At 38.8% G+C, this 26,107-nt stretch overlaps 1 protein-coding gene across 1 annotated transcript in view; it reads left to right on the top strand.

Annotated features, from left to right (window-relative positions):
* The window catches only part of WDR64 (WD repeat domain 64), an 86,555-nt gene that overhangs the window by 11,184 nt on the left and 49,264 nt on the right, over window positions 1-26,107 (top strand). Inside the window, exons 6-11 of the mRNA XM_063291047.1 lie at window positions 4,064-4,174; window positions 6,048-6,265; window positions 9,855-9,989; window positions 10,468-10,547; window positions 13,896-14,035; window positions 20,959-21,085. Of these exons, the coding sequence (XP_063147117.1) occupies window positions 4,064-4,174; window positions 6,048-6,265; window positions 9,855-9,989; window positions 10,468-10,547; window positions 13,896-14,035; window positions 20,959-21,085 (811 nt within the window). The remainder of the gene's footprint in view (window positions 1-4,063; window positions 4,175-6,047; window positions 6,266-9,854; window positions 9,990-10,467; window positions 10,548-13,895; window positions 14,036-20,958; window positions 21,086-26,107) is intronic.

Below are 26,107 nucleotides of genomic sequence, written 5' to 3'. Positions count from 1 at the left end.
TAAATTTATTTTACCACATTTCCAGGGCTGCCTGACTCTGGGCAGTTTACAGATTAAAAGAGGCAATAACCATAATAATATCAGAAAAGAACAATAGTCAGAGGGAACAATAAATACCCTCTTCCCCATACAACACCCAACCTAAAGGGGTCGGACAACCATTCTTTTCCAGGTTTTCAAGGCTTATTTTGAGTCTGACACAGTAGGGGCAATTTGAATCTCTGTGGGGATGCTGTTCCAGAGGACAGGTGCTACAACAGGCACTGGGTCCTGCTAGATGACACTGTTTAATCAATGGGACACGGGACATGCCAACTCTGTCCAATCATATAGGATGGACAGACACTACAAATAACAGATGGTCCCTCAGATAACTAGGACCTATGCCATGTAGGGCTTTATAGGTGAGCCTATAAGCACCTTGAATTGCTCCTGGAAGTCTATTGGTAACCGGTGCAGCTCACAGAGCAGGGGTGATACATGGCTATAATGAGACCTACTGTCATGACCAGCTCAGACTCAGATGAGGAAACCAACAATGAGCAGCCAGTTCCAGAGCTGCATGACGAACTGCTGCCTGAGGAGCTGCAGGCAGTGGAGGCTGCACCATCTGGTAACCAGGAGTCACAGCTACCACCAGTTTCTGAAGATGAGGAATCTGAGCTGCCACCCCCTCCCAGACTCCATGTGCCTTGACTCCTGACTTGAAACCTCATGACTTTGACTCTGGACCTGGACTGGCTGACAGACCTACAATGTTTGGACCGTTGGACTTTGCTTGATCACTCTTGTGCTTTCTGTTTTGGATTTAGAACTCTCTTAAAGCAAGCTTGCTGGACTTTTGGGGACTTGTTTTCTCTACTGTGTATGAGTGTGCAAGTGGTCTTCAAGGACAGCCCCATGCAGAGTGGATTGTAGTAGTCTGTGAGGTGACCAAGGCACCCTCCAGGAATGGGCACAGCTGTGGCACAAGATAGAGTTATGCAAAGGCTTCTTGGCCACAGATGCCACCTGCTCTTCAAGCAAAAGCTGAGAATCCAAAACAAAAAACAAAAAAACATTGCTCACCAGCCCTGAATAAGAAAATACAGTCCCATTCAAGATTGAAAATAGAAAGTTCCCTGAATCCAAAGCCAGTCAGTCTTGCTAGGCTGAACTTGAGCCTATTTTTCCCTATCCAGGCCCTGACAACCTCCAGGCACTGAACAAGACGTTGCAAGCATCACTTGGCCTGTCTAGGGTTGAGGTATACAATTGAGTATCATCAGTGTACAATGGATGACTTCACTCAACAGTTTCATGGAGCTGTTAATCAACAGGATGAGAGCGTCAAGCCCTGAAGCACCCCACAAAGTGGGGGCTTTGGACTTGGAGTTTCCCCACTCTCTTCAACACCAACTGAAACTGGTCATGGAGAAAGAGAAGACCACAACACTGTATTCCCCACTCCCCGCAGTCAGTCCAAAAGAATACTGTGTTATTGAAAGAAGGTCTGGTTAGTTATCGGAGAATAGCTGGGAATTGTGGAATTTTCAGTCCCTATGCATCTGTAGCCTGCAGGGGAACAAAATGGCTTCATTTTTCAAAAAGTAACTCGAGTTGTCCAATCATGTTTCTTCTATCGTTACCAAAATGCTAAAGAATCAGGTATAAGTGAAAATACACACACCATAATTCTTGACTTCTGCAAGGAGGGCAAGAACCATTCCTGGTGATGCTAAGAAAACTCACCTTCATGCCATTTGTTATCATGGACAGTTTCCTTGGCATGTGAAAATTGCAATCCATATCCCTTTTCATTTTATATCCCATTTTCTCTAGCCTATTCCAGATAGTATGTCAGTTTTCACAAACTGTTGGTGCAGTTGCTGGCTAGGACTATAAAGGCATATGAAATGATTGATTTTTGTTGAGGTGCTGCAGAACAATGTAGTATATTTATATAGAAACAATTCATTTGCCAACCCCAAACTGTTCGTTTTCTAAGAGAAATAAATGGGGCCTCTCTCTCATTTCAAGATCCATAGCCTTGAAGGCTGGACAAGTTGCTGAATGCCTGGTACTAAATCTTGCACAAAGATCACACCATAGAGCAAATATACAAGACCAATTAGTGAAATATCTTCTAACCTGCTCACCTTGCCTGAGGCATTTTTTTAATTTGATCTTACAGTAGAGAGGGTTTGATTTACAAGTTAGAAGTCACTGCATTTAATGTCTAAAAGGTGCTGCTGACCTGATGGTGTGTAAGTTGATTAATTAGGAAGTACTTATCTAGCTCTTCTGATGATGTGGAAGCCACCTCTTCTTGTTTGAATGCATTCCTGAGGTGGTTAAATTGCTTAAACTTTGTTCTTATTAAAAAAAATTCTCTCATGAGGGCATGTCTGTCCTTCACTGTGTTCAGCAAGCTATATAATGAATTGCAACTCTTTCTCTTTTAACATGATTATATCTCATTATAACCACCAGTAATTACAAAGACTGTAGAACTTGAGGTTTTGGACATAAATACTGCCAGCCCTAATTGCTACCTCCTGAATTGGATTTAGAATGCTATCAAAGTTTCACATTGCTCCAGACAAATTGCAGAGCACAGAGTAATTTCTCTTTACATATAGGAATGTGAAATTAACTTATAGTATATTGAAATGTTGAATAGTTTCTACCATAACCTGAGTATTCATAGAAATACAAGTCTCCATCAAATTCTATTTATTTCCAACATATTAAAAAATGCAAATGGTCTTCTCAGAGTTTTTCCATTTTTTATAGTGCAATTCCATGCATGTTTGTTTAGACTTCCTATTAAGTTCAGTGGAATTTGCTTTATATTCAAGTCTGTACTTTTTAACAACAGTGTTTTCAGTTCAGCTCACCCCCCACCCTACAATTATATTAAAAATTATAACTGAAATGCATAGACTTAATCCACAAAATTACACATGAAACTTCAACTGCATGTTGAAACTGAAGCTTGTATACTCAGTACTGCATTTTGGCATGTCCAAGTCTATAGAAACATCAGAAAGAGCTGTGGACTGCTTATAAATCTTCACAGTGTACAACCAGGGATTTGCCAATGAAGTCACTGAAAAAAAGGGTAGAAAGCCGAACCCACTTCCGCATTCACTTACTGTATCTCCAACTCTTCCTAGAGATCATAGACGTACAGGTATCTGCAAGAAATTTTTCCAGGGGCGTAGGGGGCTACACCATGTACCTCTATCCTAGCTCTAAAAGAGATGAACTAGACTGGCTGCCACTTGTAGCAGCAGGCTTAGATATCCCATAGAACATCTATCCTTTTCTACAAGGCTCATCACATAGTCTTCAACAAGGTACTTGCGCACTAGATCTAATAGTGGTAGAGCCAAACCTGATCCACACCATCCTTCTATAAAGTAATGGTGGATGATGCTGAATCCTAAAATAATCTTGAATAAGGAAGATTAATTCTCATGTATCCTTACTTACCTTCAATTAAACTCTTCACCAAATTATTTTCTTTCAGTCTATCTAATTTAGTCTTGAAATCTGTAGAGTAGAAAAGTTCCAGCAAGGATTGCCTATAGGAAGGTAAGACTATCAAGCATGGACGTTTTGGTATCTTTGCCCATACACTTCTAAATTTTGCCATCTTCTACTGTAATTAAAATGTAGGCTTAGATTTAGGTGAAAAGTCTGCTGCGTCTTGTTTGGTCATAAAATCACTTCACAAACATGCTGCGATTTTTTTTCTGAATTCATTGGAAGCGTAGGATACAAATGTAATCCATTATAAAAATTAGAAACTATTCATATATCTCTATATGTATATGTCAGTAGCATAATATTTAATATTTAATTCTGTAATTTATTAATTCTATAAATATTCCTGAAAGTCAAAATTGGGAGTTTTGCAAAACTTGTTGATATTTTACTAATAATTATTGCTTGAGTTCTTTCTCTTTATAGAAATTAAATTTGAAAGTCCTTTGAACATCAGTTATAGACAAGGTGGTTGCCTAGGAAGCTCTGTCATCAGAGAGACTGATTCTGCCAACATTATTTTTTTCATCAGGACAGTTCCTGGATCACTGGATGTGATTACCTTGGTCAACTCAAGCGTGTTGTTGCTGTGACAGAAAGAACTATCATCCTATGGGATTATAAAACACAAGAGAGTGCCCTGGTATGAAACTTAGTGATGGATATGTAGTAATCATTAAGGACATGTGTTTCCAGCAACTGCTAGATCATTTGTTAATAAAAAAACCCATCACAAGTGCAAATGCAAATGCATTCAAAGGTATCTTTGCACTGTGTACATTCATCTTTCAAGCTGAAAAAAAATTGATTGAGATTATAACCCTTTGGTATGCATGGAATATCTAAATTTCTCTAAATGTTCAATATGAGGGGGAAACTGTATTGTATTACAGTACAGTGTTGACATTGAAAGTGGTCCCCAAAGAGGTGAGATTTTCCCTGTTTCCCATTATGTATAACAAATAAAATTGTCTTCAAGTCAAGCTGAACTCCAAGTATCTGCTTGGTAGCAATACAGAAGTGGCTTTCCATTTCCTTCTTCTGGGGACTTCTCACTTTAGCCTGTAACCCTGGGATTCCCTGGAGATCTTCAATTTAAGTAACAATCAAGTCTAACCTTGTTTATCTTTCAAGCCCAGTCATGATCTGCCCTCTATTAAAACCTCCTTTGTGTAGATTCAGTAGCGTTGTGATGTGATCATCTTACGCATTTTGCTATTCCTGCTGTACATTGTTGATTGCTGCTAATGGCACTTGGGTTATACATTACAGAACAAAGTTAGAGATGAACACTGGGATGTCCTTTTGGACCTAAAGAATTCATTGCACCTTCCGTTTTTTCAGCTCAGACTAGAATTGGCCTCATATCCCTTTCACCTTTAGACAGCTATAGTGCACCCCACATGGTGCTGCTGCTGTACATCTCAAAAACTATAATTGCTTCAAAATACATCTGCCATGCTTTTGACTGAAGCCAACTATACTGATTATTTTACATCAGGCTTATCTCTTTAAGGTAGCTGTTGTTAAGTATTATATACTGTATATATTTAATTCCATTCCATCTCATCTTTTCAGGGCAAGTACTGTTGTAAACCACAGTACTATTTTAGAATTGTTTTTTATGATGAAGAATTGGGTGAGAAAATTCATTAATTAAATAAAGAAGTTGTTTTATCAAAGGAACTACTGGATACAGTGTGCAGGAACCTACTGTTCACCAAGTCCCACTATTGGTTCATAGAGTATATTGGCGTACAGCAGCCTTCATATACAGGATACACTTTAACACTATGGATTTAAAATAATTTTATCTCAAATTCTGCTGGAAGCAAATTGGAGCATTCTATTCCCATTAGCAGCGGGACAACTGCTAATATCACACAAAATTCACTAGTGTTTATTTTTTCCCTATAAAAGGTCTGCAAAACCTATTTCTAAAGAAAGGATAGGCTACTGAAGGTTGCACACAAGTAACAGTAAAGTTCTATAAGAGGAAGATGCGTGGAATATTTTTAAAGACAAAAAAGGAAATAGTTTTTTTTAAAAAACCTCCATTATTAATCCGTAGGGAAAAAGCCAGAAGAGAATATTGTCCAGCTAGCATGGGCAGGATTTTTAGCAATATGCATATATTTCTGTTAAGTTTGTAGCCCTATTATTTAAAATTGTACATCTCTAGTGTATTTTTTAAAATTATATCAGTTCTGTATTATTTATTTATTAACTTTATAACCACTCTTTCTTCCCAAAGTTGTAAGAATTTTCAGTTATAAGAACTCCTGTTAGAGAACTATACAATATTCACAGTTCATAGAGGAAAGTAATCAGTATGGATATACTGTAGATATCATTACAAAGTAAATAAAACTTACAGATTGAAACTAAGCCAAGAACACTTCTCTGAAATTTCTTCTAATGCCTTTTTAAGAAGAGGTCTGAAACCAATTACTGTTTTCAGTGAACTAATAAGATAAATACTAATGTATATAATAAATGTTAACTTGTTTTCAAAGGATAACTGCTTTATAATCAAGCCCATGGAACACTGCATCCTCTCTATTTCTGCCATTCCTCACCCATCGGAACTGCTATTGAAGGATGACATCTTACTGGGGGATGATGGTGGATATGTCACTTTGTTTACGCTTACCAGTGATGACTTTGGTCTAAAACAAGCTAAATCTAAAAAGAACTTGCACGTGATGGTTATAGATTCTAAGAAATTCAAAAGGTAAGTCCATATGCTCTGAAAATTCTCACTTTTGAAACTTTTAATTTCAAAATCATAATTTTAATTTTTAAAATGATGTTGTGAAAGAAAGTAATTATGCCTAATACATACTATGTAAATAAATAAGTTGGAATTTTCAAGATAAATTCTGCCTCAAATATTAAATTTTGAAGTGCTTATAGTTAGGCTTTCTACTAGTCAGCAATGTTATTTCTAAGAATATTCTATTCACCTTCCTTGTGGTTTTCAATTTCCTTATTTCTTTCTGTAAGGAGTCAACATGATAATCTAAATTCAGTATTACTCTATATGACCATCCTATCCATCACCAGCTAAGTATTCCAACTTTAATAATTGATCTGAGGGTTTTTTTCCTAAAGCAAATAAAATATAGAATATAAGAGCCATTCTGGATCTGACCAAAGGTCCAGCATTTCTGGGAAGCTCAGAAGTAAAATATGAGGGGGCTAGCTCTTTTTTATTATTTCTCTCAAATAACTGGATATTAAGGATGTTGTCTTTGTGGCATTGAGGTAATGTAAACCATCATGACTATTGATAGCCCTATTCTCCAAGTATTTGTCTAGTTCCCCTTTAAATTCCTTAAATCGCTGGGAAATCCCACATTTAGCAGCAATGAATTCCATAGCTTAAATGCTGAATTATTGGAAGGGCAATTAAGTAACACACAATGCTGGTAGAGTGGACAAGCTTTTTGTATGTAAAATAGGGGAACAAGAAAACATACACTCATGAAAAAGCTATAAAGGTTATCTAGCTAATACTGTCCACAGTGAGTTGTGGGAAAACATCTGGAAATATGGCATATGTGGAAGAGGACTATTAAATACATTTCTGAACACATAGCATATTTAGTAGAAATGTAGTTTAAAATGTCAAATAAAGAAGAAAAGAGATGCTATACGGCACATACCATCACAATTTCCACTCCCCAACATCTCAAAAGTAATTTGAAGATGTAATAGGTTTCACTGAAGTTTGGTGAGATGATACAATTGGCTCATAGCTGTGGAAGGAGAATGTTTAATCAAAAGAAACAGATTTAGTAGAAAGAGTGGGGTATTGCACTGTATGTAAAGAAAAAAATATACATGCAGAGAAATTCAGGAACTGAAACAGAAATCCTGTGAAAATGTTTGGGTTAGAATGAAAGGAGAAAGAAAGAAAAGGGATACTTTTAGAATTCATTATAGATTGCCTGGCCAGGGAGAAGATAGTGATAAGGCCTCATCTGCTGAGAATCTGTCAAGATTCAGAGGTCCAACAAATTATTTTCCTCTTTGGTTGGTAACTAAATTTGTCAGAAGATGGGGAAAAGATGGGTTTTGCTTTCCTAAACCTAATTCTCACTAGCAGGGGGGAATTGATGGAAGAAGTGAAAGTGATAGGCACCTTGGATTAAATGATCATGTTAACACTGAATTTGTGATATCTAGAGGAGCAGCTAAGAAGAGTCAGACATGCATACTGGACTTCAGGAGAGTGGATTTTGATGAACTCTGAAAGAAGGTAATAGGACCCAGTGGCTTCAAATCCTAAAGGAAAAAAAGTGTCTACTGTAGGAAGGATGGAAAATCCTATGACATGCAACCCTGAAGGCATGGTTGCAAACCATCCCCACCAGGAGGAAAACTGGCAGAAATGTAAAGATACTATCATGGATCTGTGCAGAACTTTCCAAAATGCTGAAGAGAAAAGAAATATTTGGAAGAAATGGAAGAAGGAGAACATAACCAAAGAATAATACAAGGTAATCTCCAGAAACTGTAGGAAAGTGTCAGAAAGGATCAGAATGAACTGAAGCTTGCAAGAGATACCCAAATCAACTCAACAAAAAAGGATTCTTTGCATATGTTATAAATAAAAGGAAAGCCAAAGAGAATGTTGGTCCATTGTAAGGAGAAAGTGGTAATGGAGTGGTGAGAAGGCGAAATTTCTTAACTTCTATTTTGCATCAGTCATCTCAGAAGGGAAATGAAGTCCTAGCTGGTCATCATTATCCTATAACGGGAATGAATGAACAGGTTAGGATAGGTAGGGAGAGGGTAACAGAAAACTTAGCTTATTTTAAAAAATTATCCAGAGCCAGATGAATTAATCTGGTACCTAAAGGAATTAGCATGGCTGATTGTGGAACCACTCTCAATAAATTTTGAGAACTCCCAGAGGACAGGAAAAGTCCCAGATGACTGAAGAGTAAATGTCATCTCCGTCTTCATAAAGGAGAAGAAGGACCCTGGAAACCACAGACCTGTTTGCTTGATTTCTATAGTGGGCAAGGTCTTCTAAACAGATTATCAAGCAGCATGTTTTTGAGCACTTGCTAAAAGTAACAAGGCAGAAAGGTTTGTTGCAAACAAATCATTCTGGACTAACTTTGTCATCTTCTTGATAGAGTTACTAGCTTAGTAATTTGGGGAATGCCACAGATAATAGTATTCCTGGATCTCAACAAAGTCTTCAGTGGAACATGGTGGCTATTAATTGTCTTCTAGAGGTAGAGCCTGATACTGGTTCCTGAGTTCCATTGGCACTAAGGGCCTCCTGATCCTCTTGCTTCTTTGGATCACAGTCTTCCATGTGTCTGCCTCTGCTAAATGGTTTTTTCCTTGTTCTTTGGTGTATCTCTCACTTCTCTATCCCTTCTGGATAACGTCAGCTGTCTTATCCAGTAGCCTCTTGTCTTCACTGAGAGTTCCTTTGCTTTCTCCTTCAAAAAGGAAATAAGTTTGCATTTTTAGCAAGTATACCTAGGTCCTCTTCAGGCAGGAAGACAAATTTTGCATCCCTTGCTGTCCATGCTGCTTGGAGCTTTCCCTGCCCATTCCCCTAGCAAAACTTCTACATAAATCTTCCCTACTTGCTTGTTCTAGGTGCAAGATCCCAGAATTCACACACCCCCACCCCCCGTGGATTGGAACTAGCCTGAACTGAAAGAAGATGGGGAAAAAAAGAAAGACAAAGGGCAATATATCTATATATCTATATCTGTGTATCTGTATCTGTATTGATATCAATATATATCCTTTCCCTTGAGCTCTGCTACCAAACGCCTGTTTTCTTTTCTGTTTGTTCACACAGCAATAAATTCACAGTTGACTGATCACACCCAAATAATAGTCAATAATGGCTCCATTTCAGCTTGAATGGAAAAATGAACACTTTTCTCAATGACTGGGATGAGAGAAGTTGAAGAGACAACTATAACGTTTGGCACAGTACATGTGAAAAAGATCTAGGTGTCCTTGTTGACCATCATGATCCCCAAAATGATCCAGCAGTGTGATGCAGCTGCTAAAAAGCAAATGCTGGGTCCAGGTCACAGAAAGTAATTGTTCCTTTCTACTCTGCCCTGGTCAAACCCGACTTGGAACATTGTGTCAGTCCTGAGCACCACATTTCAAAAAGGACAGTTGCAAATTGGAGTGTGTTCAGAGGAGGGTTACTAAGGTAGTTAAGAGTCTTGAAACCAAGCCCTTTGAGGACCATTGCACGCAACATGAAACTCATTTTCTGATGCATATATAGACGTGCCTTTTAAATTAGTGTTTTGTTTTATCCCCTCTAGCATTAAACGCAAACTGCATGATGACTGGGTTGTAAAAGTAAAATACATTCCAGCTTTGAATTGTTTTGGATCCTGCTCATTGGATAGCATTCATTCATTGGTTTTAGATGATCTGAAAAGACTTGAAGACAATGTGTAAGTGTGTTTGTTTTTTTATAAGGCCACTCAGCTCAACCAGTGTGACTACTGAAAGTATGAATCTTAGTTATCCAAAACCTGGCAAAGACATTGTTCATATAACTGATCATTTTACCAAGTAGTGTTTAAAGGGCACACTAGAACCTTCAGTTCTGATTTGTTTCCTGCAGTGTGTTTTTAAAAAGTAGACACAGACACAGATCCATGGGATATTTCCCTTCTGCTCACTATAACTCTGCTTACATTGTCTGATAACATGAAGACTCTTACCTTCAGTGACTTTTCATTTCAGAGATCATGCAAGTGATGTTGTTGGTTGTGCCTTTGATAGAAATTGGATTCCTAGTACAAAGTCTTCTATAGACTTAGATTATGAAATCAGTTTCCCAGGACTCCCATCATATAACTATGGATTCAGGCAAGAATCACTAATACTTACATGTTTGCATGATCAAATGTTTTGTTACAATTACAGACCTGTCAGGGATTTTTCAGTACCAAGAGGAGTTAACACTTTCACATATTGTGGAAAAGCCAATATTATTGTTACAGGAGGTAAGTAAACTCCATTCATCTAAAGTCTTGGTGATTGTCTTGAATGTTTCTTGGCTGAAAAATGTTCATTTATTATAGGTAATTCTTCCTATTTGTAAGAGAATCAATTAGTATGGCCCACGGAGGAGGAGGAGGATTTAGAGGCCACTTGACACCAGAATGATTCTGGATGGCTTACAATTAAAAAAACAAAGAGCAATAAAGAGACATTCTGAAGCAGCCAGACAACCACATCCCATACGCCAAGAAACACCACTGTTGGGGCTCCTAAAGCAACCTACCCCAAGGCCTGGGAGAACAGCTAAAAGTTTAAAGATTTCCAGAACATCATCAGGGTGGGAGTTCCACAGATTTCTGGGGAAATATCATTCCAGAAGGCAGGCACCGTAACACAGAACCAAACTAGGTATTATGTAGGAAGTCTAGGATCACTTTTTTTTCATTTAAACAAGTGTAACTGAACTTGAAGTTTTCTCCAGTGGGGTAAATAACAGTTTGGCTGCTGGGAGGACATGTTTAGCCAACTCTGAAGCAAGGAAAGGTTAAGCTCAGTCTTGTTGCTCTGAGTAAAGTGGTGTTAGCCTCTCAGCCTTTTGACTACGATCAGGTGTAATATTAAATAAATTTATGCATTTAATGTGGAGTCCCTGGTGCTCTCTGAGCCTTGTTTTCTTGCAGACATTTCATTGCCAGACTAGGCAACATCTTCAGTGCGAACAGGGAGAGGGCCTTGCTCTGTTTATATACAGTGGCTTTCCCTGCTTGTGTTGGTGGGAGTGTTGTTCTCACCTTGGGAGGTCTTTATACTCCTTGATTAGGGTGTATTGTGCTGTTTGATGGTTCATCTGGTGTTAATCCTTGTGTTGATTTTTGCATATCTAGGTGTTGATTGCTGGCAAGGGAGTGTACTGGTCTTTTGGCTTTTCTATTGTCTCTTTTGAATGGTATGTAAATGTTGTTTACCTCTTTGTGTCTGTTGATGGCTGCTTTGTCTGAGTGCCAGGCTTCCAGGAATTCTCTGGCGTTTTTGGATTTGGCTTGGTTTAGGATGCTCACAGTTTCCCAGTTGAAACTATGGTTGAGTCTGTCCATGTGTTGTGAGATTAAGGAGTTCTCATCGTGTCTTCTGACTGCTAGTTGATGTTCGTAGATGTGCTCTGCTAGTCTCTGCCTGTCTGTCGTACATAGTGGCTGTTACAGTCTTTGCACTGTATGTTGTAAATAACTCCTGTTGTTTCTTCTTGGGCTATTGGGTCTTTTGGGTTGCTTAATATGTTTTGAAGAGTTTTAGTTGGTTTATGTGCTATGGTGATGCCATGTGGTTGTAACAGTCTGTTGGTAGTTTCTGAGATGTTTCTGATGTATGGCAGTGTTATCCTGTTCATAGCTTCTGTTGGTTGGGTTGTAGTGGGTTGGCTGGTGAGGCACTTTTTGATAAAGTTGAGAGGGTATCCGTTTTGCTGGAAATAAAATGGATACCCTCTCTAATGTAAATTGTTCAAAAAGTTCTTTTGTGAGTTATGCAGCTCTGACAAATTGTTGTTATATCCAAGTGTTTTTGAAAGCAACTTTCTTAAAATGAGTGCCTTTGTAACTCAATAGCTTTTTTTTTCCAGTTGAAAATTTTAAGTGTCTTCTAGTCATCTTGCCCAGAAGAATTATGAGAAGTGGCAAGGGAAAGACAAACAGTGCATTCTTTCTTGTTCATGTCAACAGATTTCTTAAAGTGATTAAGAAAATTAATCCTTAGGAAGTCTGATTGCCTTCAAAGCTATTGTGTAGTCTTCTGTGTCACATAAAGCCCATATTCAGAGTAACAGATTGATTTCTCTGAGCCAATTCTGTGACACACATAGCTCCTTGATAAATGCAAGGGACTGTGCAGTTGCTTCTGATTTTTTCCATATTAAAACAGTGCTTCCAATCTGGATGGTCTCCAGAAATATTATAGAACTCCTCCACCTCCCAGCCTAACTCACCTCACAGGGTTATTGTTGTGGGGAAAATAGGAGGAAGGAGCATTAGGTGTGTAGTATTAGGTATGCCTTGAGTTATTTATAAAAAATTATTTATTTTTATTTTGAATTTCATCACCACCTATCTCACTCAAAGGGTAGGATAAAGTTAGGGAAGAAGACAACTGTATAAGGTATATTAGCTAGGGAAGGCTGTATTAAACGTATGAATTAGATGGGCATCTATTTAGTGACTGGGGCGATGTTTAATATCTTTTGGGTCCAAGGATATCAGTGGGCATGACAGTGATGCAAGCCAGAAGTTTATGCTTCTCCTCCCTAGGTTTTGGAGGGGGATGAGAATCTCAAATAACAAAAAAATCTGGAATTCAGTAATGCATACAGTCATTCAATTGAAACTCAAGTAAATGCGCTTGAGTAGCCATTCTCCCCTCTTCCTATCCATTTCTGGAGCTGCAGCCCAACTCAGTCTGTGTCTCTAATGAGCAGTAAGACAATAAGAAGTGCCTTTATAGCATACAGGGCTACTACTGCCTTGCTGCCAAAGCTGCTACCACAGATGGACAACACCCAACTTGTCCCAACACATTAAATGCCATTTGCTGCTGCTGCTGCTACCACCCTCACCCCAGGCATCACACTCCAAGCCAGCCCATGCCCCAGTTACAAACTGGTGGGAAGGGTGCTGGGAGACAACTGGGAAGAGGCCTGGGAATGTCATTTTGCTACTCAGTGCCTTTCTGTAATTGGTAACCAGTCGTCCCAGATGGGTATGGAATATGGGAATGAGTATGGTCATCTTCCTGAGCAACACACTGTGGAGCCTTATGTGATACCCCGGCTGGCCTGTGGTGACTTGATGAGCATCCCATTCTCCCAGTGACCAAGACTAGTTTGAAATTGGAGAGCAAGAGACCAGTGGTGCCCTCTGCCCTATGCAGGACACCTTCTGCTGTGTAGTGAGGCCAGGCTGGTAGGGAGCTGTGGATACTACTTGCAGCCCCAAGATAGGTGTGTTCCTGTGCCACTGTGTGTGGATTGTACAAGAGTACACTTGAAGGGTAGCATGCATGGGATGGCAAATTCACTAGACGCAGAAGTTTTTTGTTGCCTGAGCTCGACTAAGAAATGGTGCTTCCTGATCTTCTTTCATGAAAAGTATAACATCTGAGAGAAAAACGTCACTAAAAATACATTAAGATAAATTAAATCACTTGTTGGGCTGACAGCAAGATTATTGTTGCTGACAGAAATCACACACATTTCAAATGTTCATTGAACTGAAGTTAATGATATTTACTTTCATAAGCCTGGTCTAAATACTGCTTTCTATAAACAAGATCAGAAATTAAAATGATCCGTTTATTCCCAGGAGATGATAAAATTCTTCGTTTATGGCATCCAAACATCAATACCAAGCCAGTGGGGAAACTGATGGGACATTTGTTTAGTATCACAGAGATTGTCACCAATGAAAAAGATCAGCACATTATCAGCCTTTCTACTGCAAAAGTATGTATTTTCCCCCTTTGACTTAATGAAAACCATATGCTTTGCCAGCAAATGACATCTTTTTATGTTATGAATTATAAAATACTATTTTCTGCTAATAGGTTCCAGATCTGAAAAGTATACAGTGGAATTCCACCTTCCCATTCACTAAAGTACATATGCATGTGTTTTGTCTGTGCTGCACCGTATATTTCTATGGGTCATAATTTTAAACCAAAAAGCAAGATGAGAGGCTGACAGTATTAAGAAGATGCTACCAATGTCTCATATCTAAGAAAAATTCCTCTTGTCATTCATCAAAATGTTTAACAGATACAACAAACTTTAAGAAAGTTTTCTGAGATTCCTGAAAACATGTTTGTTAGATTTGATTACATAACAAACAAGTTTAGTATAAGTCAGCTTTGGATTTTGTGCTAGCTTGACTCCTGATGACTTGAATGATATGATTATTTAATTTTCTTAAGTAGTTTGCCACTACAGTACTTCCTTCCTGAATGCTTTTTCGATTTCTCAGTCTGCTGTTATGGAGCAAAATATGAGGAGGGAGCAGTATACATGCTGTCTTAATCTCCTAAACAACAGGCAGAATATAAATCTAATAAATTAATTTAGTCTGTAGACCTAATATTTCCTGGTGATCTTCCATCAAAGGGCAAACTATGGCCAGTGTTGTTTAGCTTGAGGTCAGCCAAGATGAGCTTGCTAGTAGGCAGCTAAGAAATGAATGTGAGCATAAGACTGGAATTCAGTTTTGACAGGTGTGTGTGTCAGAGGTGAACTGGAACACTGTACTTTTTCTGCACTGCATCATTCTCCATCTATTCTCCCATCTACGTTTTCTCCCAAATTTATTATGAGCTTTTATGCAAGGCTGTCCTAAAAATTGATAGTGATATGATAGAGTTCAATCCTAAAAATGTATTAGCTATACAGGCAGCTGTCACTGAGGTCAAGGATGGTTGAAAGGAAAGAGAATGGTGGAAGGTGATAGGATTCTGCTCAGCCTTAGAGATATCCAACAGTGCACGTATAAGCCAAGTTGTGGATCTGTTGTACATAACATAGCCAAACTATTAACAGGTTGACCACCTCTTCTCTTAATTGATAGGTCTTAAAGTTTAATTTAGTTTAAGATGTAGACCTAAATATAATTACTAAATTAATAACTGTTGAGTATTGCTTTGCTTTATAGTGCACATCCCACTGGAAACAGTAAGACTGCTTTGCTGTATTGGTTTGAGACTAAAATTGCACTTTGCATTGCTTAATTAGAAATTTCTCTGACAAATGTGGAGGTGTCAGCTCTACAAGACAGACCAGACTAAGAAACTAAAGCAGTGTAGGGTTTTATTATATGTAGGTACTTTTATTAACAGATACAGTAGCAGAATCTTGGAAGTCTGAAGGTGCTTCCCCCTCCCTCGCTTTATCTTCATGTGAACTAGGGAGGGGCTTGTCTCAGACATTTTCAAGTTTCTTGGCCTGGGCTCAGGCCCCCTTTTATCTGACTGTTGCCTTGGCAGCTATTCTTCCTCCTGTCCTTCAGAGCCATTCCCTCTGCTCTCTACAGGAGCTAACATCTGGGTAGGTGTACATAGCATCTGCCTGAATTGTGACTCACTTTAACTGGATGTGAGCAAAATGTATCTGCCTGCTCTGAGTACAATACAAAGAAGCTAGGAGCCCAGCATCTGCATCAAACAAGGTACATAACATCATCAGTTCACAAAAGCATCGTCCCTGAAGCTTCTTTTCCATTGCCTCAAATCACTTCTGGATGTCAAGGAACTCTCTAGAATAGCAAGAAATGAAATGAGAATTGGCAGAGCCGTAATAGCCATGCAGGTATATTCTACTCATGGACATGGTCTCTTTGGATCCTGACTGGATTTCAGCTCCTTTACCAATAAAACCCAGCCTCCTCATAGATTTTGTCCTTCTATAAATATTGTTTTTATATAGCACGAATCATTGTCACACACCTACCTGCTAGCCTGACTTATGAATGATGACCTTTAGGATCCTGCTGTTGTGATACCTTTTTTTGAACATTCTCTTCTTTAGGCTAAATTTATCCACATCCTTCCACTATTCTTCAGATTGCTTGTTTTCAGTACCACTGACCTTCTTCATTGACCTCTTGGTACTACTAGCAGATTTTAAAGTATAGGGCTCATAATATAACAAAGTATTCCAGGTATCAGATTAGTACAGATTAATTTCTTTACATAACAGATACATTGCGGATTTCACTACCATCAAACATTGCCCCAGATTAGATTTTTTTTTCAAATTCATGGAAGACTGGACTACTAATCTTAATGGCTGCATATTACCTCCTAAATCACAAGCAACATAGTTTCAAAACTAGCTTCTAGGGAACAATACTTCTGGACAACACATAATGCTGGATTAAATGGACTACTGATGTGATGCAACAATTCTATTCATATGCTTTTCTGTTCTTAAAATAAAGTGGGATTATTACTTCTAAAACTGCATGCTAAACTGAGACATCAAAAAAATACTTTCTGGAAGAATACAATGCCAAATCATTTCTATATTGTTCAAGATCAACGGAGTTTTTATTTTCCCCTTTTTATTATTTATTGTAACTTTGAACTTACACTGTTCTCTCAAAGTTGCCTTTCATAGTTTTTTTTTTTACAGCTGCAACACAATTTTGATTCATGTTAATTGATTAGACTCACATGTTCCTTTTCTCACTAGCTACTGCTAAACCATGGCCTATGGGGCAAAAGTTTGGGATTGTGTTTTGCTTTATTGTGTTTTTTGTTTTGTTTTGTTCATTTAATATACAGTATTTAGCATAGTTTTCCATCCTGTTAAGATCACGTTGATTATTTGTGCCTTTTGAGTAGCTGGTTACCTTTTCCTACATCTGTGCCATTCATAAAGTTGATGTGGATCTCTTCTACTCCTTCACCAGAATCTCTGAAAAAAATGTTGTCCTTGGCTCTGGATTGAGCTCAGTAGCTTCTCATTTGAAGCTTACTTCTGGATTCACAAGGGGTCATTGCTAAGAACTGTTAGAGTACAGTTTTTATACACTTGTGAATTCATCAGATGTTGTATCATTTAGTCCACATTTAATCCATGTGTTATTCAAAATATTATGGAAGATTTCATCAGGTGGCTTGCTGAAATCACAATAAATTATGGTCAGAATTTACTAATACAGTAACCTAATCAAATAAAAAATTCAGATTCATCTGGCACGACTTATTTTCAATGAACCCATGCTGGATGTTGCTTGTCACTGCAGTGTGATTATTCCTATTCAAATACTACAGAGAGAGAGAGAGAGAGTCAGAATGATTTAAGAATGAAGTTGTATTGTGAAAACCCAGCTTTACTTAGTCATTTCTGGTTTTACAGGTTTCCAACCAAATTACCTTTTTTTCACAATGTCAGACATGCTAATTGAAATGACACTACTGTACAGTAGACAAATTTCTCTCATTCTACATTATACACAATTTGTACCACTTGTACCTACAAAGAGGTTCTTTAACTCCTAAGTAACAGAAAGCTGGGTGTTAAAACCACTGCATCTACACAGAGTTAGTCTACAAATCTCTGCTGGAAAACAAGCTTACCAAATGTATGCCGTTATTATTATTTTTTTTTATCAAACTGCTTAGGTGAAAAAGTGGCATACATGTTTAATAGTAATTGTATTTAACTAGCTTGGGTATAGAGTGTAAAACAAGTATTACCAAATTAGGCAAATTTTACAAGTATCACTGTAATTGGAACTACAGTTTCAAAATTTTCCAGACATGACTAGCTCTTTTGCATAAAAATTATTTAAAAATAAGCTTACAGAATGGTTTTTCAGCACCAAGCAAATATATTTCCCTCCTCCTGGACATTTCTATTTTTTAACTGCTTTCTTTACGTTGGAGTAGTGGATTTTGGTGTGTTTTTTTTCCTCTCTCTCTCTTTCCTTTTTAATTACTTGCATTTTGTTTACTGATGTTTAATTTATTTCATTGTTTAATTTATTGCATTTGGCAGTGGGAAGTTCTGAATATTTTAAAGAACTTTAACTCCCCAAAGGCCTTTGTTTACAGGACTAAGCAAATCCCCAAATTAGGGGGATGATGATTAAAATACGCATAAGGTTATTCCTATTCCTATTTTAAATTAAATAGCTTCTATCCTAAGTTACTTACTTTCATTTTAGCATTCTTTTTGGAAAAAAATTACAGTTGCTTACAAGATGTCAACTTGTCAATATAAGTACAGTATGTTTAGATTCAACCTCTTCATTTTTAGCGTAGGCACTCTCTACATATTTTTGTACTTCAATTTCCAGCATCAAGTCAGAATAGCCAATTGCCAGGGAAGCTTGGAGGTGTAATTAAGCTATATCTGCAGGGTCATTCCTGCTTTTGTGACAACTTGGACTGTATTTTATGCAGAACATTTGGTATAATGGTCTCGGAAATTATTGGAGCAAATAACAAAGGTTTTCTGCCCTTAGTAAAACCATATAGTTGTAGGATTTAAATTATAATGTGATTCTTTTCCCAACCAAGGACTTAAAAGTTTCACATCTCACTAGTGCCACTGAGCCAAGAGCTTATGCTTTGTTTTGAACACCTACACTGCCTGAGAAGAATGTTATACACACTGGCACTTAGGTTTAGGTTAATATGCAAAGGGATTGCTATGTCAAGTGACTTAAAATGACTGGGCTACAAATCTAGACAATTTGACGGAAATGGGCAGCACTTTATTCTCTAAATGTCAGAGATCAGACTGAAGAGAAGAAATCAAACAGAGAGAAAAATGACTCAAACTTAAAATCTGCATCTTTAAAAATCCTTGGTAAGGTAATGATTCAGGTTTGCAGTGTTTTAATTCTGTTCACTACTAAAGTCTCATGAAAGAATTTCTGCCATTGAAAAGCCAGAAAGATCTTCTGCTTTAAAAAAATTATGAAAGCTGAACAATATTCAGCAGAATGAAGCAGATAAGACCATTTCAGTTCTAATTGCTATTGGAGATGTCAGAGATTGGAAGTGATCCCTCCCTTTCTTTTTTCGTTGCCAATTAATGTAAGGTATTAGAAAAAAGGTCTTAACTAAAATTAATGAGATGATTGAGGATGATACAATTCAGAGAAGACAGTGAGATAAAATATAATGAAAGAAAATAGTCAAATAAGGTAATAGAATCTAGAATGAGCTTTGTGAAACACTGGAATTTAAAATTCCAGGACAGTGTATGGCCTTATGGGTTTCAGACTTAGAAGGTGATATTTGTAAATTATCAAATGTATTATATAATTAAAAATTAAATACCTAGTATGGAACATATTTGGACTGGAAAGTTGTCATAGAGATTGTACTAATGATAATGTCTATTAAAATACATATTTTAAAAATGAAATGCCTCTTTTTTCCTATTTGGAAAATGACCCATTTCTATATTTTTACAGAACAGTCTTGCAGAGTTTCCCTTGAGGCAACCTTTTTTTTTTAGTGGAGACTAATTACTGTTTAAATACATAAAAATTGAGAGAACCTTTTGATTCCATCTGGATTGAAACATGGTTTAGAATAGAGTTAGAAAATCTCATCCCCTGCAGATGTTTTAGATTTCAGCTCAAGCAGATACTGGCAGTGTCAAGAAAGTTGGGAACTATAGTCCAAAATGTCTAGTAGGTACTAGGTTGTTTAACCATATTTAAAGAAGCAAACCATAAATTGCAAAATCAGCTGGGATGTTACTGACATATCCCTTAATCCCTTCTCAAGCCAGTCAATGGAGAAATTGTAGGCCTTACAATGCTTAAATGACACAGTCAGGAAATGGGTACCTCATACAGCAGTTTTTCTTTAATAGAGAATGTAAGTCATGATCAGTAATGGTTCTGGTAGAAAAATCAGTCAAATAAGTCCCTATTGCAAAGTTTGGAGATGGTTGGATTTTGTAAATAAACTTGTTTTATAAACTTGTGGAATATTAAGAATGTTAAGAATCTAAGTATATTATATAAATATCATTGCACTGAAATAATATACTGTATTAAAACTGAGATGGAACCATAGATGGTCTATATGGATTGCTAGGAGGAAGGAGTAAAACCTGTCCCTTTTACCTTTCTCTGAGTAACCCTGCTCAGTGTTACTGAGCTCACACAGCCATTAGCAGCAGGACAATAGAAGTGTTGAGCAGCATTCCTCCTCTCTCCCAGGGACCCAGTTTAGGATGGCTGGACTAATTTTTCCATCCCGCTCAGTGACCTTGTTTAAAATAACTAGCTTTCACAGGATCCTAATTTACCACTTTTCCTAATCCACCATCTGAGAAGGCTGTCTCCTGCCTAATGATGACTCTGGTCTCTGCCATAAGTGTGAAGATTCGTGTAATTCCTGACGAGTCAGTCAGTCTTTATTGTGGTCTCAGATCAGTACAAGAAATTCCTGGCCAGTGTCTTGTCAAGTAGTACCCTGTCAAGTTCTATGCTCTTCTGTCTGCAGTGCATTAATGGCAGGGGGCTTGGATCCCTCTCTAACACAAAAGGAGTCAGTGAACCATGTGTTTAATGCTCGGCTTAGACTCTGGAGATCTAGGTTTGATCTGTGTTTTGGTGATGAAATTCATTGGATTTGGACTGATCACTTTCACAGAGTCATTATGAGAATAAAATGGGTTAAGTTCTAATGTGTGTTACAGAATGGCAGAATATAAATATAATAAATTTGCTATGGTAGGATAAGCAAACAATAGGTAAAACACTGATATGCATATCCAGCTCTTCCATTCTGTTTTGTATATTGGACCAGAGACATTATAAAGGGAAGTGCAAGGTCATACACATTCTGCATGACCATTTTGTCGTGGCACGTAATTACTGCATATAATATTTCTTGGTGTTTCTTCAGATTTTCAGGGTGTGGGACATCCAAACACTTTCATTGATGCAAATCTTCCATGATGCTCAAGGGGTACCCAGAGAGTCACAAATCTTTGCTCTGGTATTTGACAATAACCACGGGACACTTATTGCAGGTAAGTATGAGAAAAATTTATCCCTGTTGATTATAAATAGGCATGCTGATTGTCTGTCTGTCTGTCTATCATATTTCTATCATTTTATCACTGCCCATCTCCCCCACATGGGGGACCCTGGGTGGTTCACAATAAAAACAATATAAAATTCAATAAAATCATAAATAATACCAATAATCAATAAATGTAAAATACAATGAAATCCAAGTAATGGTGGATCTAATTCAACCCGTAAGGGGATAAAACCATTCCCGGCAGAACTAGAGAACCAACCAGCCCCAAGAATGGCTTTTCCTCTCCCCATTCCAGGAAAGGCAGCAAAACCAGGTCTTCAGCTGTTTTCTGAAATCCAGGAGGGAGGGGGCTAACCTCACTTCCAGGGGAAGGATGTTCCAAAGGGCGGGAGCTGCTGCAGAAAAGGCCCACCTCCTGCATGCCAGATGGAATTCTCTTATGGTCGGGGTCTGCAGCATGCCCTTCTGCATGATAGGGTGGGATGGGTTGATGTAGTGGGGGTGAGGCAATCCCTTAGGTAACCTGGCCCCATGCCATGTAGGGCTTTAAAGCAACACCTTGAATAGGACCTGGAAGCAAACTGGCAGCCAGTGCAGCTCGCGGAGCAGAGGAGTTATATGTGCTGATCTTGAAGCACCTAAAATCGCGCAGCTGCATTTTGGACCAGCTGTAGCTTCCGGATAGTCTTCAAGGGTAGTCCCATGTACAGGGCATTACAGTGGTCTATATGGGAGATGACCAGGGCATGAGTGACCATTCGAAGGGCCTCTCACTCCAGGAAGGGGCGTAACTGGCGCACAACATGAAGTTGCACAAAAGCCCTTCTGGCCACGACTGCCACCTGCTCTTCAAGCCGGAGTCGTGAGTCCAAGGGGACCCCAAGTTACACACCGGGTCTGTCTGGGGCAGTGCAACCCCATCCAGAACTAAAGATGGCAAATTACTAGGAGCTGAGGGGCCATTAACCCACAGCCATGCTGTCTTACCAGGGTTCAGCTGGAGCCTGTTGTTCCCCATCCAGAACCTACAGCCCCCAGGTGTCCTGATTACCAGGAAACACACTGAGACAATGACTTGGTCTCTAATATTTATTAGTAGTACTTAACAAGAATCCTAACAAACTGAGGAAGCGTGGGAAAACCCAGCCATATAACCCCCAAAGGTTAAGGCGGTCCCGATCTGTGTCTCTTTGAATGGCTGAACAGTTCCTCAGTGCTACGCATGCGCTTGACAGTCTGGGTGGGAGCCCCCTGCTCGCCATCCTTACTCATGACACCAGGCACCTGAAAAGGGCAGCCACAGCATCATTTACTTCCCCCGGGATGGAGATGTATAGCTGGACTGGAACTAGCAATATCTTTCTGATAATGGAAGACATATACTTTAACCTAAAGATCAAAGTCTCCTTCTCTCCTGGAGTCCTTGTATCTTCTCCAAATATTCTTCAAAACTTTTGGAGGCCCTCCAAAGTAGTTTTCAGGCATGTGGGCAATTGTTCAAGGAAATAATGGTAGAAGAAATAAGTTGCATGATGGAAGTCTGTTCACTTAACAGAGGATTTTGCCTAAAATTATAGAAAATAAGAGAGATGAATGAAAAGTAATGCCTCTAAAACTTTATTTTAAATATGAATATTTTAAAGATGATACAGGAAAATAAGTCAGGTAATGTTCAAGATCCTGCAAGGTAGACTTCAGCAATTCATGGAACGAGAATTGCCAGATGGACAAGCTGGGTTTAGAAAAGGCAGAGAAACTAGGGACCAAATTGCCAATATCCACTAGATAATGGAAAAAGCCAGGGAGTTTCAGAAAAACATCTATTTCTGTTTTACTGACTATTCTAAAGACTTTGACTGTGTGGACCATAACAAACTGTGGCAGGTTCTTAGTGGTATGGGGATACCAAGTCATCTTGTCTGCCTCCTGAAGAATCTGTATAACGACCAAGTAGCAACAGTAAGAACAGACCACGGAACAACGGACTGGTTTAAGATTGGGAAAGGAGTACGGCAGGGCTGTATACTCTCACCCTACCTATTCAACTTGTATGCAGAACACATCATGCGACAAGCTGGCCTTGAGGAATCCAAGGCTGGAGTTAAAATTGCTGGAGGAAACATTAACAATCTCAGATATGCAGATGATACCACTTTGATGGCTGAAAGCGAGGAGGAACTGAGGAGCCTTATGATGAAGGTGAAAGAAGAAAGTGCAAAAGCTGGGTTGCAGTTAAACCTCAAAAAAACCAAAATTATGGCAACCAGCTTGACTGATGACTGGCAAATAGAGGAAGAAAACATAGAGGCGGTGACAGCCTTTGTATTTCTAGGTGCAAAGATTACTGCAGACGCTGACTGCAGGAAATCAGAAGACATTTAATTCTTGGGAGGAGAGCAATGGGAAACCTTGATAAAATAGTTAAGAGCAGAGACATCACACTGACAACAAAGGTCCGCATAGTTAAAGCAATGGTGTTCCCCGTAGTAACATATGGCTGTGAGAGCTGGACCATAAGGAAGGCTGAGAGAAGGAAGATCAATTCTTTTGAACTGTGGTGTTGGAGGAAAATTCTGAGAGTGCCTTGGACTGCAAGAAGATCAAACCAGTCCATACTCCAGGAAATAAAGCCAGACTGCTCCCTTGAGGGTATGATATTAAAGGCAAAACTGAAGTACTTTAGCCACATAATGAGAAGACAGGATGCCCTGGAGAAGATGCTGATGCTAGGGAAAGTGAAAGGCAAAGTGGCCAACCAAGGGCAAGATGGATGGATGATATTCTAGAGGTGATGGACTCGACCTTGAGGGAGCTGGGGGTGGCGACGACCAACAGGAAGCTCTGGCGTGGGATGGTCCATGAAGTCACGAAGAGTCAGAAGCAACTGGACAAATGAACAACACAGGAAAATAATCCCTGAAATGAGCTCTTTTGTTACTTGCATTTACTTCTCCACATAGGTAAAGGTAAAGGTTTCCCTTGACGTAAAGTCCAGTCGAATCCGACTCTAGGGGGCGGTGCTCATCTCCGTTTCTAAGCCTTGGAGCCGGCGTTGTCATAGACACTTCCGGGTCATGTGGCCAGCATGACGACTCGGAACGCCGTTACCTTCCCGCCGAAGCGGTACCTATTGATCTACTCACATTTGCATGTTTTCAAACTGCTAGGTGAGCAGGAGCTGGGATTAACAACGGGAGCTCACCCCGCCGCGTGGTTTCGAACCGCCAACCTTCCGATCGACAGCTCAGCGGTTTAACCCGCAGCGCCACCGCGTCCCTACTTCTCCACATAATCATCACTATTTGCTATAATTTTCTTCCACTGATGGACAAGCTTCTTAAAGCCATCACAAAAGAACTCTATACTTGTTCTCTTCAGTGAGGTCTTGACAGTCCTTTTGACCTCTTCAGTTGAGTCAAACAGCCCCACAAAGGTATTACTACTTTTCCATTTTGGGAAAAGGTGGAAGTCACATGGCACCAAGTTTAGACTGTATGGTGGATAGAATAAGAGGAGTCCAACTTCACAATTGCCTCTTGGGTGTGAGGCCTGGTGTTGTCATGCTGCTGAAAAATTTCCTTCTTGCACTTCCAAACTGCTTAATTATTGTTTCAAAGTTTTGAGATTTGCAATGTAGTGCTCCAAGTTGATAGTGGGGTCAGGTTGAAGGAAATCTATGTGAATAACCCCATCTATAGTACATGTCAAAAATCTGTCATTGTGGGGTTTGCAATTTTTATTTTTGGCATGTGAAGCTTTGTGATGATATTCCATAGATTGACATTTCATTTCTAGGTCATAATGCTTACAGCACACTATTGAGTACTCACTGCAGGCTCACACTTCATAAACAATAGCAAAATAACCTTTTCTCACGGCAGCTCCCTGCTAACTGAAGTGAAAGAACAGATGCTAAATGACACAGAGTTTAGCATGTCAATACTTCCATCTGTTGGTGACTTACAACATTGAAGTCATTAGTTTTCATTCAATCATGTGTGTGTGTGTCAGAGAGAGAGAGCGAGAGAGAGAGAGCGAGAGAGAGATCTTGCAGTGCAGTTAATTGTTTAGACAAAGGATACTTATGTAATGTTCAGGGAAATCATTTGAAAGTATTAAAGTAATCACATTTTTTAGAAATCCATTATATAACTAAGGATAGGCTACAGTATTGCATACAGTTTCGGTCATCATGCTTCAATTGTATTATTGGACATGATGCATTAACGAGTTATCAAGGTATTTAATAAAAGCCTAGGTCAAGTTTGCTATAAAGATATGGGAATTTGAAATTAGAAAAAGATAAAAAAGGGGACATTAAATGTATAAACAAACGTGCCCTGGATAGAAAGACAGAAATTCTCTGATTAAAGATGAATAAAAGATATTTAAGACTGATTTAAAAAATGCACTTACTAATATTTCTTAGTTAAATAATGGAACGTGCTAGCACAAAGTATTAGGATGACCACAACTTCCATCATTCTTTTCACCAACCTTAAAGGTGTGGTATCTTCATGCTATCCCAGTAGGTTTGGCTGTCAGATGGCTCCATCTCTCCATATGTTAGAGAATTCCTCCATATAGTAGCTTGGTTACAGGTGATATTACCAAGGGTATTGCTTTCATGCCTCCCTCCCAGATGTAGGTGCTTACTACTAATGTATCCATGGCAGGGTAGGGAATGCATCAGAATTCTAGAGAATATAAGCAGTTCAGATTTGCTGGTGACTTAATATCTGCAATTTGCCTGCAGTTTATTTCAAAGGGAAAGGTTGGTATATCTTTATTTATTACAGACCAGAAATGGACACTGATAGCCTATAGGCTGGTACTCCTTTGCAGCCACCAGCCATCTGAGATCAGACTGTATCAAATTTCAGTGGTGAAATTTCAGCCCATTTTTTTTGCAATTTGTGCTCTTTGGGTCCTCTAGGAGTCTTCCCATTCCTCTCCTTACCCCAAAAAGGCCTGAAATGTTAGCATACTTTCAGTGGCATCATAGTGT

Source organism: Candoia aspera, chromosome 1 (assembly GCF_035149785.1).
Source record: "Candoia aspera isolate rCanAsp1 chromosome 1, rCanAsp1.hap2, whole genome shotgun sequence".
Taxonomy (NCBI): Eukaryota; Metazoa; Chordata; class Lepidosauria; order Squamata; family Boidae; genus Candoia; species Candoia aspera.
The sequence above is the reverse complement of the archived record's forward strand: the minus strand, read 5'-3'. Positions and strand labels throughout refer to the sequence as shown.